Genomic DNA, 16384 nt, shown 5'->3' on the forward strand with positions numbered 1-16384 from the left:
TGACCAGAGTAATATACAAATAATAACAATGCATGCACATTTAATTAGTAATTTTTAACATGGGTTTTTTTTCTATATTTTAGGACACTTTCCTTATAAAAGGCCCTAGATTAGTAATCAGGAAGACAAGCCTATTATTATCTTGAATATCCTTTCACTCAGAAAAAAAAAAAAGAATAAATGGGAAAATATTTTTGTTCAATGATAACAACAAAAAATCACTTATTGGGGGTAGACAGCTTTCCTTATGGAGAGCTAGCCATTATTTCCCAATCTCCAAATAACTTTGGAGTCAGTATATCTTTTTTGACATTGTTAAAACACTGGAATGCCACTTTTCTATATAGAGGTAAAGTTACATAAAGAGGAGTTTAAACAAGAAAAAATTTGATGCAAAGATTTTTAGCACCAAAAAAGATTCTTGTTTGGAAATGCTTATCTTGAATGCATTAAACTTTCAATAAAATTTGAATATAGATTACAAAATGTTAGTAATAGGAGGAATCTTAGACATCATTTTTCCAAATAAGCAAATTGAAGGACAGAACTCAGACTGCCTGACTCCTGACCCAGTGGTCTTCACTTATGTTTAAAACAAAATGGGGATTGCAGGCAGGAACAGAGAGGGTAGAGGCAGAAAAAGGAGAATGCAAATGTTACAAAATGGTTAAAAATTAGGCCAGGTAAGAATAAGTTTATTTACTTCTATTAATAAAATATTTCTGTAATAGTCCCAATGAAAGTCACTAATCAGATAGTTATGTTTCTTTATAAAATTGGGCAGGCTTATTAAGAAAAAAATGAATTTTAATGCTGAATGTATCATAGTTGTAAAGTGGAACTATAATAATTAAGAAAGAAAAGAGACAATTTAGACATGGCTCAGGGATACCATCTTTTCCTATACGAAGTCTCAAGAACACTTAATCATATCTTGTCGAGAACAACTCATATTTTGATGTGAATCAAATTGTATATGAATATAGGGACTTCCCTGGTGGTACAGTGGCTAAGAATCCAGCTGCCAATGCAGGGGACACAAGTTTGATCCCTGGTCTGGCAAGATTCCACATGCCTCAGAGCAACTAAGCCTGTGGGCCACAACTACTGAGCCCACCTGCAGCAACTACCAAAGCGCACACACCCTAGAGCCTGTGCTTCGCAACAAGAGATAAGAAACCACGGGAGCAAGAAGCCCGTGCACCGCGGCAAAGAGTAGCCCCCACTCCCCGCAGCTAGAGAAAGCCTGAGTGCCACAGCCAAGGCCCAGCACCAAAGAAACTGTATATGAATATGAAAAACAGCAGTGATTGTCTTCCTTTTCTTGAAATAAAGACCTTCTCCTACTTTACTAATGGTTTTCAAATAGTTTTCATCAATGATTTTGTACTTGGTTTCATCTTTGGCTTTATTCTTCACATTTGTCAGTTTTCTGAAAACAGACCAAGAAAGTTTGATTTTGTCTTTGCCCTTTCTGTCTTATTTTATTGACTTAGTCTGATTCTTTGTTTTTCTCTTTAAGCAAAATCACCAACAAATATCTGTTTATGCTGCTCTTTTTTTTCTCTGTTCTTTTTGCTGGAATGTTTCCTTTCTTTTTCTACACCTTTGATACTGTGTGATCTGGATGAAACCTGACTTTGGGATAACTAAAAATCATACCTTTGACTTGATAGTTACAAACCCATACGAGCCTGGTATGCTGGGCTAGACTCTCTGTCAATTTACAGACTCATGATGGAGTTCTCAAATTAAGAGATTCCAGTCTAAATGGACCTCTTTGGAATGATGATTAATTAAGGTCCTGCTCTTTTTTAAGTGAATGGTCATATGCTGTATATGTTTCTGATAATAATCAAGAAATTCCCAGATGTATACACATTTTGGGTTTCACATTCATCTGTTACTGACTCTTAACCTTTTTAAATCTGTCAGCAATTTACTCAGGGTATAAAATCCTCCACCTTTTCCCACTGAGTACCAAAAACAGTTCATGCTGAGGAGGATAATAATGAGATTTTTCTGGAAAAGAATTGTTATTCACTTACTAAATGGAAACCATGTACACAGAGACTATCTAGAGAGTCTCGTAAGTCAATATTAGGACAGTCATTGACATTGAAAATGGGGTTTTATAAGCCAATATCGTTATTTTATTACACCTCACACATAAAGGTGATATATATTATATATATTATATTTTGTGTGTGTGTGCATGTGTGTGTAATTGTGTGCCTTTATGTTCTGTATGTTTTTATAAAATTATTTCCTTGAATTGAGACACTTCTCACATTCTTAGGTATAACATCACATGTAAATAACTGTTAAACACATAATTAATTAAATATACAATCTAAATTTTCCTTTGAAATTTGTATTTTCATTGACTTGAATGAAGTATATGTAAATGTAATTTTTTCTTACATTAACAGTCTTATTGTCCAAAGCTTAAAATATCTTAAAACTCTAAGAATATTCAGCCATTATACACTTTAGGACTGAAATGTTTTTATTTTCCCAACCGTCCCTTACACTGTTCATATCTGAGCAACTGAATAATGGACTGTTGGTTATTTAACGTCTATTATTCATGATTTACTCTGTATAAATAAACTTGATGTATGTTGCTGCATGCTAAGTCACTTCAGTTGTGTCCAACTCTGCGACTCTGTGGACTGTAGCCCCCAGGTTTCTCTGTCCATGGGGCTTCTCCAGGCAAGAATGGGTTTTGTGGAGTGGGTTGCCACGCCCTCCTCCAGGGGATCTTCTGACCCGGGGATCTTCTGACCCAGGGATCAAACCCATGTCTCTTACATCTCCTGCACTGGCAAGTGAGTTCTTTACCACTAGCACCACCTGGGAAGCTCTAAAAAACTTGCTATTTGTACTCTAATTTTATACCTTAATTCTCTGATCTTTGAAAAATAAATATAAATATTTATATTAGCCTTTTTCCAATTAAGTAACATCCTTGAGAAGTGATTGATATAAGCACTACCTTACAAAGGTTAGGCATATTTACAGAAATCAATATCAACTGTCTTGAAAACACTATTTAATAAGTTAAATTTTCTGTTAAAAAAACAGAAAGCATGAAATGTACTGTACATTTGATCTTCAAAATATATTTCTCTGTAGCTTTATTTAAACCATTTTTAAGTTCAGACCGAGACTAAAATAGTGCTTTGCAGCCATCAAACAGTATTGTTGGGACAAGAGATAACATGTCATGTTTCTCTCATGAATGCCCCCTTTCAGAGCCTGTTTCCTGAGCCGCTGTCCATTCAGAGTCATTCTGTACAATTCCTCAGAACTCTATGGGAGAAGACCCAGGCAGGGGGTGCTCACAGCTTTGAAACAGCCATGATGGAGTCCACATTCCCAGAGCAGAAGGTAAATGCTTCTTTCCTTGCACATGTTATTTTTAGCCAAGATTCAAGACGAGTTTGCTTTTTCTTAGTGGTTCAATGTTTCCTCTTCTTTCCTTTCCTTTCTTTTGTTATTATCCGAAGACACTAAGTAACGACTTACGTGTCATGCTATAGCGGATTCAGGACCCAGTGATATCAGTAGACAAAGTCACTGCCTTTTGAGACTCCCAGACTGACATAACACAGCCCACGCAGAGCCACACAGAGACGGAAAACATTTTACAGATAGACAACTCTAGGACTGAAGAGGAAAGAGCAGTCGGACTCTAGGTTCTTCGGGGCTTTTCATTTCTTCCCTGCATACTTCCTCTCATCACCTTACCCTTTGCTGTCACCACCAAGTTAGAAAAGGAAGACAAGATGAACAGGAAGGAAGAGAGCAAGGTCAGGGTGAGAAAGAGCTCTGCTGAGGCAGGCATGGCTTTTGTGAGTTACAGCATTTTAGGAGTGTGGAAATAGGGACATCACTCTCACTTCTCATTTTTTCACAACCCTTTAACACTTAAGAGGTACTGAGTTTGTTTCACAATATAACAGTTTTTATTAATTTGCTAGTTGTTTATACTTTGAATTTATTTAATATTAGTATGTTTGCTCCCCTTATTAATAGTAAAACAAGGACAAGTTGACCGAGACCTCTGAACAGGCCATCAAACTGGGAAAGGACCAGAAAGTGGAACCATGCCCACCCAGTCAATAGAGTGAAACTGGAAGTGGGTGCTCACTGCTGTGATCACATTGAACAGGGTCACAGGCTTGGGTATGGAGAATAATTGGAGGAAGCCTGACTGGAGACAGGAAGACTATGAAGAAAGTGATCACTGTAGTCAGGCAGGAAATGAAAGCCTGAACCGAAGTTGGAAGTTATAGGAAGAGGATGGATTCAAGAGGCAGTAAAGAAGCCGAGTCAACAGGACTTGTTCCCTGATAAAGAAGATGGAAGAACCAAAAATGACTCCAGGTGTATCTATGGCCAATGGATAATGGCACCATCTTGAAAAAGTTGACCACAAAGGAAGCTGATGTGGAGGAAAAAGATAAATCATTCTGGTTTACATATTTTGAGTATGAGTTGTTTATGTAGACAACCAGGTGGTGATGGTCTTTGAATTACCAGTGTGGAACTTAGGAAGAAAGCCAGAACTGGAGATATTGGACTTGGGTGTCAAAGATAGCACTTGATGTCATGACAGTAGGTTGGATCGCTCAGGGAGAACATGGCTAATGAGAATAGAAAATGGTTACTGATCTCTCCCTTCTCATGTTCAGAGAACCTAATTATCCTTATTTTGCTTTCAAGAAAGCCCAGTAATAAGCATTGGATGCTTACTGATGAAACCAGAGATTCTAGGAGTGTATGATCTTGGTCTTTGTCCTTGTTTTACTATTAATAAGGGGAGCAAACATACTAATATTAAATAAATTCAAAGTATAAACACCTAGCAAATTAATAAAAACTGTTATATTGTGAAACAAACTCACTACCTCTTAAGTGTTAAAGGGTTGTGAAAAAATGAGAAATGGTAGTAATTAATCAAAAGTTTAGTTAGTATGGTATGTAAGACACTGAAACTACATTCTATTATTGCATCACTATTTTTTACTTTGGTTTAAGAATTAGATACATAGTATGAAAAATAAAGGAAATCCAATAATTGCATCAATGCAAAGTAAGACACTGAAACTACATTCTATGATTGCATCACTAGTTTTTACTTTGGTTTAAGAATTAGATGCGTAGTATGAAAAATAAAGGAAATCCCTAATTGCATCAATGCAAAGTAGAATGGAATTCCTTCCTATTTCATGTAAATTTTAAACTATTGCACCATGTTTAAAGACAATGCCTCAAATTCATAGAAATGTTTCTCTGTGAGCTGTATTTTAACTAGAGGGAACTAGTAAATTAAAACTTGGCAGGCAGCATCATGTCCTAACAGATTGGGAAAAAAAACTTGGCAAACAAGTTCTGTGCATGCTCACAAGTATGCTTATTCATATTTCTTCTATTTCATACCAATAAATATTCCTCTAGGGAAAAATTAATTGTAGAACAAAATGTTTTAGAAATTTCAGAAGTTTTATAATTTGGTTTACTCGTAAGTATTAGAAAAAGCTTTGACATCTGGAATGTACATTATGTGGCAAGGTTATCAGCCCAGGTATTTCCCAATCAAATTGATTTTCAGCTATCTTTATTTTGTGAAGTATTCTTCTCATTAAATTCAAAACAGCAGTGAGAATGGTCCAACGTCTGCTTTCTTGTCACCACCTGTGCCAGTCTGTACTCATGCTAGTGATTTAAAAATGATGGGCAGGTGTGTATCTGTTGCTGTGATAGAGTTACATTGCAGCCAACTAAATTCAGGTATACAAAGAAGAAAGAAACTTCTGAGAGAATACCTAAGTCTCTGGAATATAATTCCCTGGAGAGTTTGTTATTGAGAATTTTTTAAATAAAATCTTGGAATTTTAGAACTGAAAATCAACAGTAAGATATCTGTTAAATTGCAAACTTCTTGAAGGCAAGGATTGCACTGTTTTTACCATTATATTTCCAGTCACACAGTGCCTGACACATGGTAGGCTCCCAATAAATAGTAAGGACCAATTGAATAGGACTTTCCAGGTGGTGCTAGTGGTAAAGAATCCACGTGCCAGGGCAGGCGATACAGGAGACTGGCGGGTTACAGTCAATAGGATCACAAAAAGTCGGACATGACTGAAGTGACTTAGCACACATGCGCGCACCAATTGGATAAATAAATAAATCCTATCACTTTCCAGATGTTGCAGTTGGAAGCATAGGGACTTGTCAAAGATCACATACCTCGTCGGTGGCAGAGCAGGGGCACGAGCGTACACCATGGTGTCATGAGAGCTAACACCAATATTCTGGGTTTTCTCTACTCTGTGCTTGTAAGATTACAATTCCCTGCCTCTTGAAATAAGCCTTGGACATGTGACTTGCTTCAGCAAATGATATATAAGAAGGGATATGTATCACTCCAGGCTCCTCCGACCATGGAATTTTCCAGGCAAGAGTACTGGAATGGGTTGCCATTTTCTTCTCCAGGGGATCTTCCCAACCCAGGGATCAAACCCAGGTCTCCCGCATTGCGGGCAGACACTTTATCATCTGAGCCACCAGGGAAGCCCTGTATCACTCCAGGCAGAAGCTTTTAAGAACCAGTGCTTCTCTCTTCATCTTGCCTCTCTTCCCCTACCATGGAGACCGCAGAAGCAGATGTTGATATTGAGTGGCCGGAAGGATGGCCACAGCCTGCAACTCCAAACTCCCACCCAGAAGACTGCTTCTCTGGAGAGTTACCCAGACCCCCAGTACACACGCACACACACACACACACACACACACACATACTTTGCATGAGGAAGGAACAACCTTCTCTTCTGTTAAAAACTATAGTTTTTGCATTTGTTATGGGTGTATAACGTACCTGTCTTTATTAGTTATCTTGATTTTAAATAGTAATAAAAACATTTTTTTAACCTGGATTAATGGAAAGATATGCTCTTCCCCTGGCTATGAACACTGATTATGCAAATAGAAATTACTCTCAGATTATAAATATAATTTATTTCCAACCATAATAGCAACAGAATTTCTTCATGGAGTTAGACAAACTGATCCTAAATTTAAGAATAAACAAAACAGTTCTGAAAAAGAACAGAGAGGAGAAAATTTTTTCTACTAGGAAATGAAAACTTATTGTAAAAGCACAATAAGATGAGGGGATGATTATTGCTACAGAGATAAATTAATAGTAAGGAATATAGAGTCCAGAGGTGGTTCCAAGAATATATGCACACTTGATAGATGATAGAAGGGAGATTTCCAATCAGGGAGGAGAAAAAAAAGTATTTAAAAAGCAGTATAGGGATATGTCGGAGAAGGCAATGGCACCCCACTCCAGTACTCTTGCCTAGAAAATCCCACGGACGGAGGAGCCTGGAAGGCCGCAGTCCATGGGGTCGCTGAGGGTTGGACACAACTGAGCGACTTCACTTTCACTTTTCACTTTCATGCATTGGAGAAGGAAATGGCAACCCACTCCAGTGTTCTTGCCTGGAGAATCCCAGGGACGGGGGAGCCTGGTGGGCTCCTGTCTATGGGGTCGCAGAGTCAGATATGATTGAAGTGACTTAGCAGCATAGGGATATGTGAATTTTCCAGATTGAAAAGATAAAATTCAGTGCTGCCTTGACACTATCATGAATAAATTAACTCCAAATAAAGGTCTAAATGGAATCCGTGAAACTTTACAACAATTAGACAAAAATAACAGTGGTTGTCTTTATGACCTCAGGATAAAAGTTAAGATCTAAGTAAACAGAGATCATAAAGGAAATATGAATAGATTTGACTATATAAACAGTTTAAATTTCTGTATGACAAATTGCACCATAACAAAGTTAAAAGGCAAGCATAACAGCATAACCTGGGAGAAGTTATTTAAAATATGTTTAACTGACTCAAGCTCTCCTGCATATCAGCAAGGAAGAGACAAGCAACCAAGAGAAAACCGGGCAAAGTACGTGAACAGAACATTCACCGAACAAAAACCCAAGTGGCCAAAACACCAAAGAAAAGATGTTTCGTCTCACTAAAAGTCATCGAAATAATTGATTTAAAATGTTAAAAATGAAGTACTATTTTACAATGATCAGACTATCAAGAATAAAAACATTGTGGCAATAAGGTTTTGGCAAAGATATAACAAGATAAGAATGTTTATACACGACATATGAGACTATCTACTTAAGTAAATATCAGGTATATCTACTTAAAAAAGAAAAAGTAATTAAAAATACATAGCAATAATTAGATTCATAAATGACAGCTAGCTAACAAGGGGGGTGAGTAACAAGGGGCGGTGTACACTTTCCAGAAGTGTTCACTGCATTTATAACTTATCAGAAAAGATGCTATAGGCATTTCCCCCACAAAGGATTCCCCGTATCTAGTTAATAACAGATCCATTGCCTCACATATTTTTATTTCTTCTTTCTTTCCTCTTTCTTCTTTCTTCCCTCCCACCTGCCCTCCCTCCCTCCTTCTCTCTTTCTCCCTCTCCTTCCTTCCTTTCTCTCTCTTTCTTTCTTTCAATGAGAGCATTTAAGTAAGAAATGCTCATTTCTTTCAACCAAAAAGTTTTATATTATAACATGTAAAATTGTTATGTCCTAAACAGGGCTTAAGACAAATTTACCTCTACAATGTTTTTTAAAGGACAATCTGGCAGTAGCTGGTTATATTTTAAATTCATGAACCCTATTATCTTGAAATTCCATTTCTAGGTGCAACTCTCACATACTTGCACCAAGAGAACATGTCAATTAACAGAAGTAAACTGAACATTGCATCAAAAAATCAGGAACAATGCAAATGTTATCATTAGAAAGACGGAGGAAAATGTCATGGTGTACTCATGCTATACAGGAAGTGAAAGTGAATTCAATAGACATATGAGCAGTAAAATGGAATAAATATTAAAAACATAATATCAATTTTTAATAAGCAAGTTGCAAAAGTATGGGATGAATAGTATGATAGCTTGTGTAAATTTTGAAAACTCACTAAGTGGTATTAGGCATTATTTATGGGTGCATATACTTGTGATAAAACTATAGCAGCATATTTATAATATCACAAAATTCGTGCTGGTGTTGCCTCTGGATAATGAGGAAGGGATGGGAAGGAGGGAAATGTTACTGGGAAGGAAATTAAGATCTCATGTAATTTTGTTTTTAAAATATCAAAAGCAAAATATTAGCATTTGCTAAATTTGGCCCACAAGGTCATGGGTATTTGTTACATTATTCTTTGTACATGCCCTTCTTTCTTTCTTTCTTTCTTTCTCTCTCCCTTTGGATTAAACCTGTAAATAATGTCTAACAGTAGAGGATTGACAGATTTGACTGTAAAAATATGAGGTTTATTAAAAAATCTGTCTATATAGTAACCTGAAAATATGTGTAATAAATATGAAAGACAAGTTTAATACCCTTAAGATGCTATGAATTCGTGCAAATCAATAATCACTGAACCTAAGACATGAGCAAATAACTCAAAGGAGACTTTGAGTGCAGAAAAAGTATTCAGCCTCATTAGTAGTCAGGATTTAAAAATTGAAGTTAAGATAACAGTACTCTTTTTAATCCATTTTTAAAAGACAGTAATCAGTGCTGGCTAGAGTTAAGAGTTTAGATACTTTCACATATTTCTAGTCAGTGTATAAATTATTTCAGCACTTCTAAAAAGGCAATTTAGCAATGCAGGTCAAGAGTCTTAAAAATATTCATATCCTTTAGCACAGTGATTCTACTTCTAGGAATCTGTTCTAAAGAAATGATCTGAAATGCCTACAGAACTTAAGATACGCACATCAAAAAAGTACTGGGGAGTAATCTGTAGTAGCCTAAATGTCTACAAGTGTGCAAATGAAAGTGTTATATATGTATGCTATTAATATGTATAATATTAATAATGTATATTATATATAATATTATATTAAATATTGTATAATATAATATATTAAATATGTATAATATAATATTATATTATATATTGTATAATATAATATACATTATTAATGTATAGTATAATATTAATCTGGAATCAAGATTGCTGGGAGAAATATCAATAACCTCAGATATGCAGATGACACCACCCTTATGGCAGAAAGTGAAGAGGAACTAAAAAGCCTCTTGATGAAAGTGAAAGAGGAGAGTGAAAAAGTTGGCTTAAAGCTCAACATTCAGAAAATGAAGATCATGGCATCTGGTCCCATCATTTCATGGGAAATAGATGGGGAAACAGTGGAAACAGTGTCAGACTTAATTTTGGGGGGGCTCCAAAATCACTGCAGATGGTGACTGCAGCCATGAAATTAAAAGACGCTTACTCCTTGGAAGGAGGGTTATGACCAACCTAGATAGCATATTGAAAAGCAGAGACATTACTTTGGCAACAAAGGTGCATCTAGTCAAGGCTATGGTTTTTCCAGTGGTCATGTATGGATGTGAGAGTGGGACTGTGAAGAAAGCTGAGCACCGAAGAATTGATGCTTTTGAACTGCGGTGTTGGAGAAGACTCTTGAGAGTCCCTTGGACTGCAAGGAGATCCAACCAGTCCATTCTGAAGGAGATCAGCCCTGGCATTTCTTTGGAAGGAATGATGCTAAAGCTGAAACTCCAGTACTTTTGCCACCTCATGCAAAGAGTTGACTCATTGGAAAAGACCCTGATGCTGGGAGGGACTGGGGGCAGGAGGAGAAGGGGACGACCGAGGATGAGATGGCTGGATAGCACCACTGACTCGATGGACATGAGTTTGAGTGAACTCCGGGAGTTGGTGATGGACAGGGAGGCCTGGCGTGCTGCAATTCATGGGGTCGCAAAGAGCCGGACATGACTGAGCGACTGAACTGAACTGAATATGTATAACAGCACAATATAGTATATTTTCTAATGTATAGCTTATATGATTAATATATAATTTACAATGTGTGATATAATAATATATATGTCTAAAGATGGGACAAAGTAACATATAGACATCCATCTATATGGAAGAATATTAAGAAACCATGAAAAATCATTTTTACAAAAACTTTAAAGACATAAAACAATACTTATGTCAGATACCACATTGCAGGGTATAGAACTGTTTATATGAAGATTATTTGGAGATTTGCCCATTAAGATCACCAAAAGAAAACACCAGGCTCCTCTGTCCATGGGATTTTCCAGGCAAAAGTACTGGAATGGGTTGCCATTTCCTTCTCCAAAAGAAAACATACCAAGATGTATTAGAAGTGGTTATCTCTCGTGAATAGGATTAGCTATCTTCTATATTTTCTCTAAATGTCTATTTCTTTTACCAGCAAGGAAAAAATATTATTACAGAAATACCCCCCTTTTACTTATATTGCTTTAGGTAAGGAAATTTAAATGAGCAGTTTATTTAAGAAATAAAGAAAATTCTATTTCACCAGGCAGGAACCAGCGACGCAGCATCATTATATAGACTATGTCAAAGGTATGGGTCCTTAACTTTATAAGAAAGGAGGAAACGTTCATTTATGTTTTCAGTAAATAATCAGAGTGCTTACAATTGCCACATAGTCTTCTAGGTGCTGAAGAAAGAGCAATGAATTTAAAAATACATAATCAAAGATAAGAAAATTCCATTTTAAGATAACCAACTCTCATTGTAAAATAAAGATTTTAGGGAAAGGGCAGAATTTATTTAAGAAATGAAGAGAATGGCCTCTGTGGAGGAACTAGAGATTCTACTAATAATTTCATTCCAGGGCACGTTTGCCTGGCTTTTCAGAGGGAGCGTTGCTCTGATTATCAGAGGACAAGACAGTTGACAGAGCTGAGGGGGGCATTGCTGAAGGGCTGGAGTGTGAGCGAGGGGTCACTTTTATTGACACACATGTTTGAGTTCCCAAAGTATGGAGAAATTCCATATGCCATAACAATGAGGTCTCAAAACTATGCCCATTAAGGAAACAAAACCAAAAAAAAAAAAAAATTTAATTTACTGCTGAAATAAAATGTGCCCCATGTGGCTAACATTTGGAGATTTGTTTTCAGTCCACCTTGCCACAGACACACTTGACAGTTCCCAGGGTGTCAAAGTATAAATAAAACTAAAGCTTCAATTCTGAGTGGCACAAAAAAAGACCTTCTGAAGCTCCCAAAGGCTTAGAGTTAGTGTTTTGAGTTACTGTGTTAACTTATTGCTTGAATAAATAAATACATAAGTAAGTAAATAAATAAGGAATGGACTTATTAAATATAGACTGTAACTTCAAAATCCTACCAGAAATTCAAGTCTACATGGGTGATATAAATGATATGTTCTCAAAGGAGAACAGTGTGAACCCAGATGTCTGAGAGAGGTTAGCTGTGTTGAACCTCCCTCTGGGAGCAAGCTAGATAATAATAGGTTAGATGGGAATTAAGTTTGAGATTTCAGAAGTCCAGACGGGGTTGGGACCTCTTAGGCTTTTAGGCTATGAGTTCAGAACCAGAAAAACTTAAGCAGTATCTAAGAAGCAAAGGAGCTTTATTTTGGTGCGGGGGGTGAGGTGGGGCGGTGGGGGGGGGGGGGGCTCCAAAATCACTGCAGATGATGATTACAGCTATAAAATTAAAAGATGCTTACTCCTTGAAAGGAAACTTATGACCAACCTATAGCATATTCAAAAGCAGAGACATTACTTTGGCAACAAAGGTCCGTCTAGTCAAGGCTATGGTTTTTCCAGTGGTCATGTATGGATGTGAGAGTTGGACCGTGAAGAAAGCTGAGCACCGAAGAATTGATGCTTTTGAACTGTGGTGTTGGAGAAGACTCTTGAGAGTCCCTTGGACTACAAGGAGATCCAACCAGTCCATTCTAAAGGAGATGAGACCTGGGTATTCATTGGAAGGACTGATGCTGAAGCTGAAACTCCAGTACTTTTGCCACCTCATGGGAAGAGTTGACTCATTGGAAAAGACTCTGATGCTGGGAGGGATTGGGGGCAGGAGGAGAAGGAGACGACAGAGGATGAGATGGCTGGATGGCATCACCAACTCGATGGACATGAGTTTGAGTGAACTCCAGGAGTTGGTGATGGACAGGGAGGCCTGGCATGCTGCGATTCATGGGGTCGCAAAGAGTCGGACACGACTGAGCGACTGAACTGAAGAAGCAAAGGGGAGGTAAAAAGATATAAAGAAGGTATGAATAGGCATCTATACAAAGAAGCCAGTGCATGCTCAGTCACTCAGTCTCATCCGACTGTTTGCAGCCTGCAAGGATCCCCTGTCCATGGTATTCTCCAGGCAAGAACACTGGAGTGAGTTGCCATGTCCTCCTCCAGGGGAACTTCCTGACCCAGGTATTGAACCAGTGTCTCCTGCCTTGGCAGGTGAGTTCTTTATCACTGTGCCACCTGGGAAGCCAGGTCAAGTGGTAAATCCAGTGACTATCAAGTAAACTCCATGAGAATGCAAGTCCTGATAGGAAACCGCAGGCCAGGGGATCAGGAAGGCAGATTGAGGGTGGAATGTGGAGGCAGATGCAAAGTTGGGGAGATGGTGGGCTTTAAAACACAAGGTCTGGGCTTTTAAAAGAAAGGGGAAAGTGGTTCCATGTAGGAAATGACATGAGCAGTAACATGGAAGAGACGAAAGATCACAGTCATATCATGGTAAATATGACTCAGGTTCATCCATTCAGTTAAAAATATTTTTTGCAAATGCCTGTTCTCTGCCAAGCACTGTACAGAGACTGAACCTAAACAAGCATGCTCCGCCACATGGAGACAGGCAAAGTACAAATAAACAAATACACAATTTCACACTGGTAGGTACTACACAAACATAAATGCCTGAAGGAAGACATGAAGGACAAGGGCATTGGATGGATGATCAGGGAAGTCTTCTCTGAGCTGGTGACTGGGATGTCCTGGTAAAGGGAGCCTATTTGCACAAAGACTTTAAGATTAAAAAAAAACAAAATCACAAACCAACACACACAAAAAAGAGGAAGAATTTTAAAAGAAAGCCAAAACCTTGGTGTATTAGAGCATTCTCCTCCAAGTTTAAATCACATTCCACCAGAAAAATATATTTGAGAGACTTCTCATGGTCCAGTGGTTAAGAATCCACCTTGCAATGCAGCGGATGCCGGTTCAATCCATCCCTGGTCAGGGAACTAAGATCTCACATGCCTCAGAGCGACTAACCCCACTCACTGCAAACAAGAGAGTCTGTGCAACCACAATGAAAGATCCCACATAACATAATGAAGATCCCATGTGCCACAACTGAGACCCGACACAGCTAAAGAAAGAAAGAAAAAAATTTTTGAGCAAGCACCCTCCATGCTTATTTTTATTTACTTATAAATTATATTCATGTATTCATTAGGCTTCCCAGGTGGCTCAGTGGTAAAGAATTGGCCTGCCAAGGGGAGACGAGTTTCATCCCTGGGTCGGAAAGATTCCCTGGAGAGAAGGAAATGGCAACCCAGTCCTGTTTTCTTGCCTGGGAAATCCCATGGACAGAGGAGCCTGGTGGGCTACAGCTCATGGGGTCACAAAAGAGCCAGGCACGACTTAGCAACTAAACAACAACAACAAATGACACTCATTATTTCCATTAGAAAGTATACTCAAAAATAGAAATTGTAAAGGAAGAAATGAAAAAGAAAGTGGAAATTCTGTTTTCTCCTTCCCACATAACAGTGAAAGGTCGTGCACACGTAGGCGTCAATTTTCTCCCATTCCACAGCACTGGAAGAAGTGTAAGGGTCGGGGGAGCCAAGTAAACGAAAAGAGAGTGAAGGCTAAGGGGTTGAGAGTTGGTCTGGGGGGCTTTACCACTGGCCTTCTAAGCTATGGCAAGGAGTTTAGATTTTATTGCAGTCTGTGGGAAGCCACCCAAGAACTTTGAGCAGCAGATATTACCCAGCTTTTCTTTGAAAGATCACTCAGTGCACTGTGTGGAGACTAGATCAGATCAGAAAAGGGCAAAAGTAAAATCATGGCGATCACGAGGGGAACTATTGCTAATCCAGATGAGAGAAAAAGAGTAGTTAAAACTGAGATGATCCTGGGAGGGATAGAAATACATGACACATTTAATATAAATTTTGAAGGTAAATGAGTCAGGTGTAACAGTTGGGGAGACTTTTGAACACTTTACATTTAAAATGCCTGTGAGATGTTCCAGTGGAATTGTTTAGTGGGCAAATGGGGAAGTGGTTTAGGCCAGAAATATAAATGAAGGCATCATTGGCACAGAGATGAAGAAAGCCATGGGAAAAGTAAAACCATCTGGGATGGGAACACGGAGAGGGAAAGGATCCCATTCAGGACGAAGTCCAGAGAATAGCCAAGAAATAAAAGAAACACAGAAAACTTAGAGGTCACTGATCTCAAGAGAGAGTTCAAGAAAGAGAGAAAAGGGAATTGGGTGGAGTTTGGCAACCAGATCAAGGAAGGTAAGTACAGATAAGCATCCATCCAAATTGGCAACTTGGAGCAGTTTTAATGGAGTTTTAAGAACAGGGTTCAAACAGGAGTCGGTTGAAAATTGAGAAGTGAAGAATGAGGAAGGAGGCATATTAATAGAACATGTAGGGAGCTCTTTTAAAAGTAAGGTGCTGCATGGGTTGGCGATGGAGGAAGTCTGGAAAAGGAATGGAAGATTTGAATGGAAACTCCCAGAGCACACTTGTAAGTTGTTGGGATGAAGCAACAGAGAGGGTGAGAAAGAGGAGTAGGAGAGGGAAAGGAGCTGCACCACAGACCCAGGTCCATTAGTGGATTTGGTGCCGGGATGATGAGTGAGTTCTTTCTTATGGCCTTTCATCTTTTTCAAGGAAATAAGAGGTGAGGCCATCAACTGAGAGTGGAGTTAGGGAAGAAGGAATGGAATGTAGGAGATGTGAGGAAAGAGAAAATCTAAAATGAAATTCTCACAGAAAGGAAGCCATGATTTTAACTAGAGAAAAATGGCAGGACTGTCTGGTAACAAAGAAAATCCATTTGGCTTCAGAGATGACAGATTTAAGTGAAAACAGACACATGACCTCCCCAGCAGTGGTCAGCTGTTCAGGGGCTAAATTCATCCACCCTTGGATGTTTGTCTTTTGGTTGAGTGTTAATGAGATGGTGAAAAGTTTCAAGGTAGGGTGGATCTGTATTTGAAAAGACAGAGGGTAAACATGCAGACCCAAAGAAAAGATTTAAAATACCTAGATGTCCATCAGCAGGTGAATAGGTAAGAAAGCGGTGGTACATATACACAATGGAGTATTACTCAGCCATTAAAAAGAATACATTTGAATCAGTTCTAATGAGGTGGATGAAACTGGAGCCGAGTGAAGTAAGCCAGAAAGAAAAACACCAATACAGTATACTAACACA

General features: G+C 38.3%; 1 protein-coding gene across 2 annotated transcripts in view; it reads left to right on the top strand.

Moving 5' to 3' along the window:
- Window positions 1-16384, top strand: part of VEPH1 (ventricular zone expressed PH domain containing 1) — a 263127-nt gene that overhangs the window by 204673 nt on the left and 42070 nt on the right. The window contains exon 10 of one of the 2 annotated variants that reach the window (XM_068981170.1): window positions 3259-3393. The exons of the other annotated variant lie outside the window; for it this stretch is intronic. Within the exon in view, the coding sequence (XP_068837271.1) occupies window positions 3259-3393 (135 nt within the window). The remainder of the gene's footprint in view (window positions 1-3258; window positions 3394-16384) is intronic. 2 annotated transcript variants of the gene reach the window in all.

This window comes from Capricornis sumatraensis, chromosome 1 (genome assembly GCF_032405125.1).
Source record: "Capricornis sumatraensis isolate serow.1 chromosome 1, serow.2, whole genome shotgun sequence".
Taxonomy (NCBI): domain Eukaryota; kingdom Metazoa; phylum Chordata; class Mammalia; order Artiodactyla; family Bovidae; genus Capricornis; species Capricornis sumatraensis.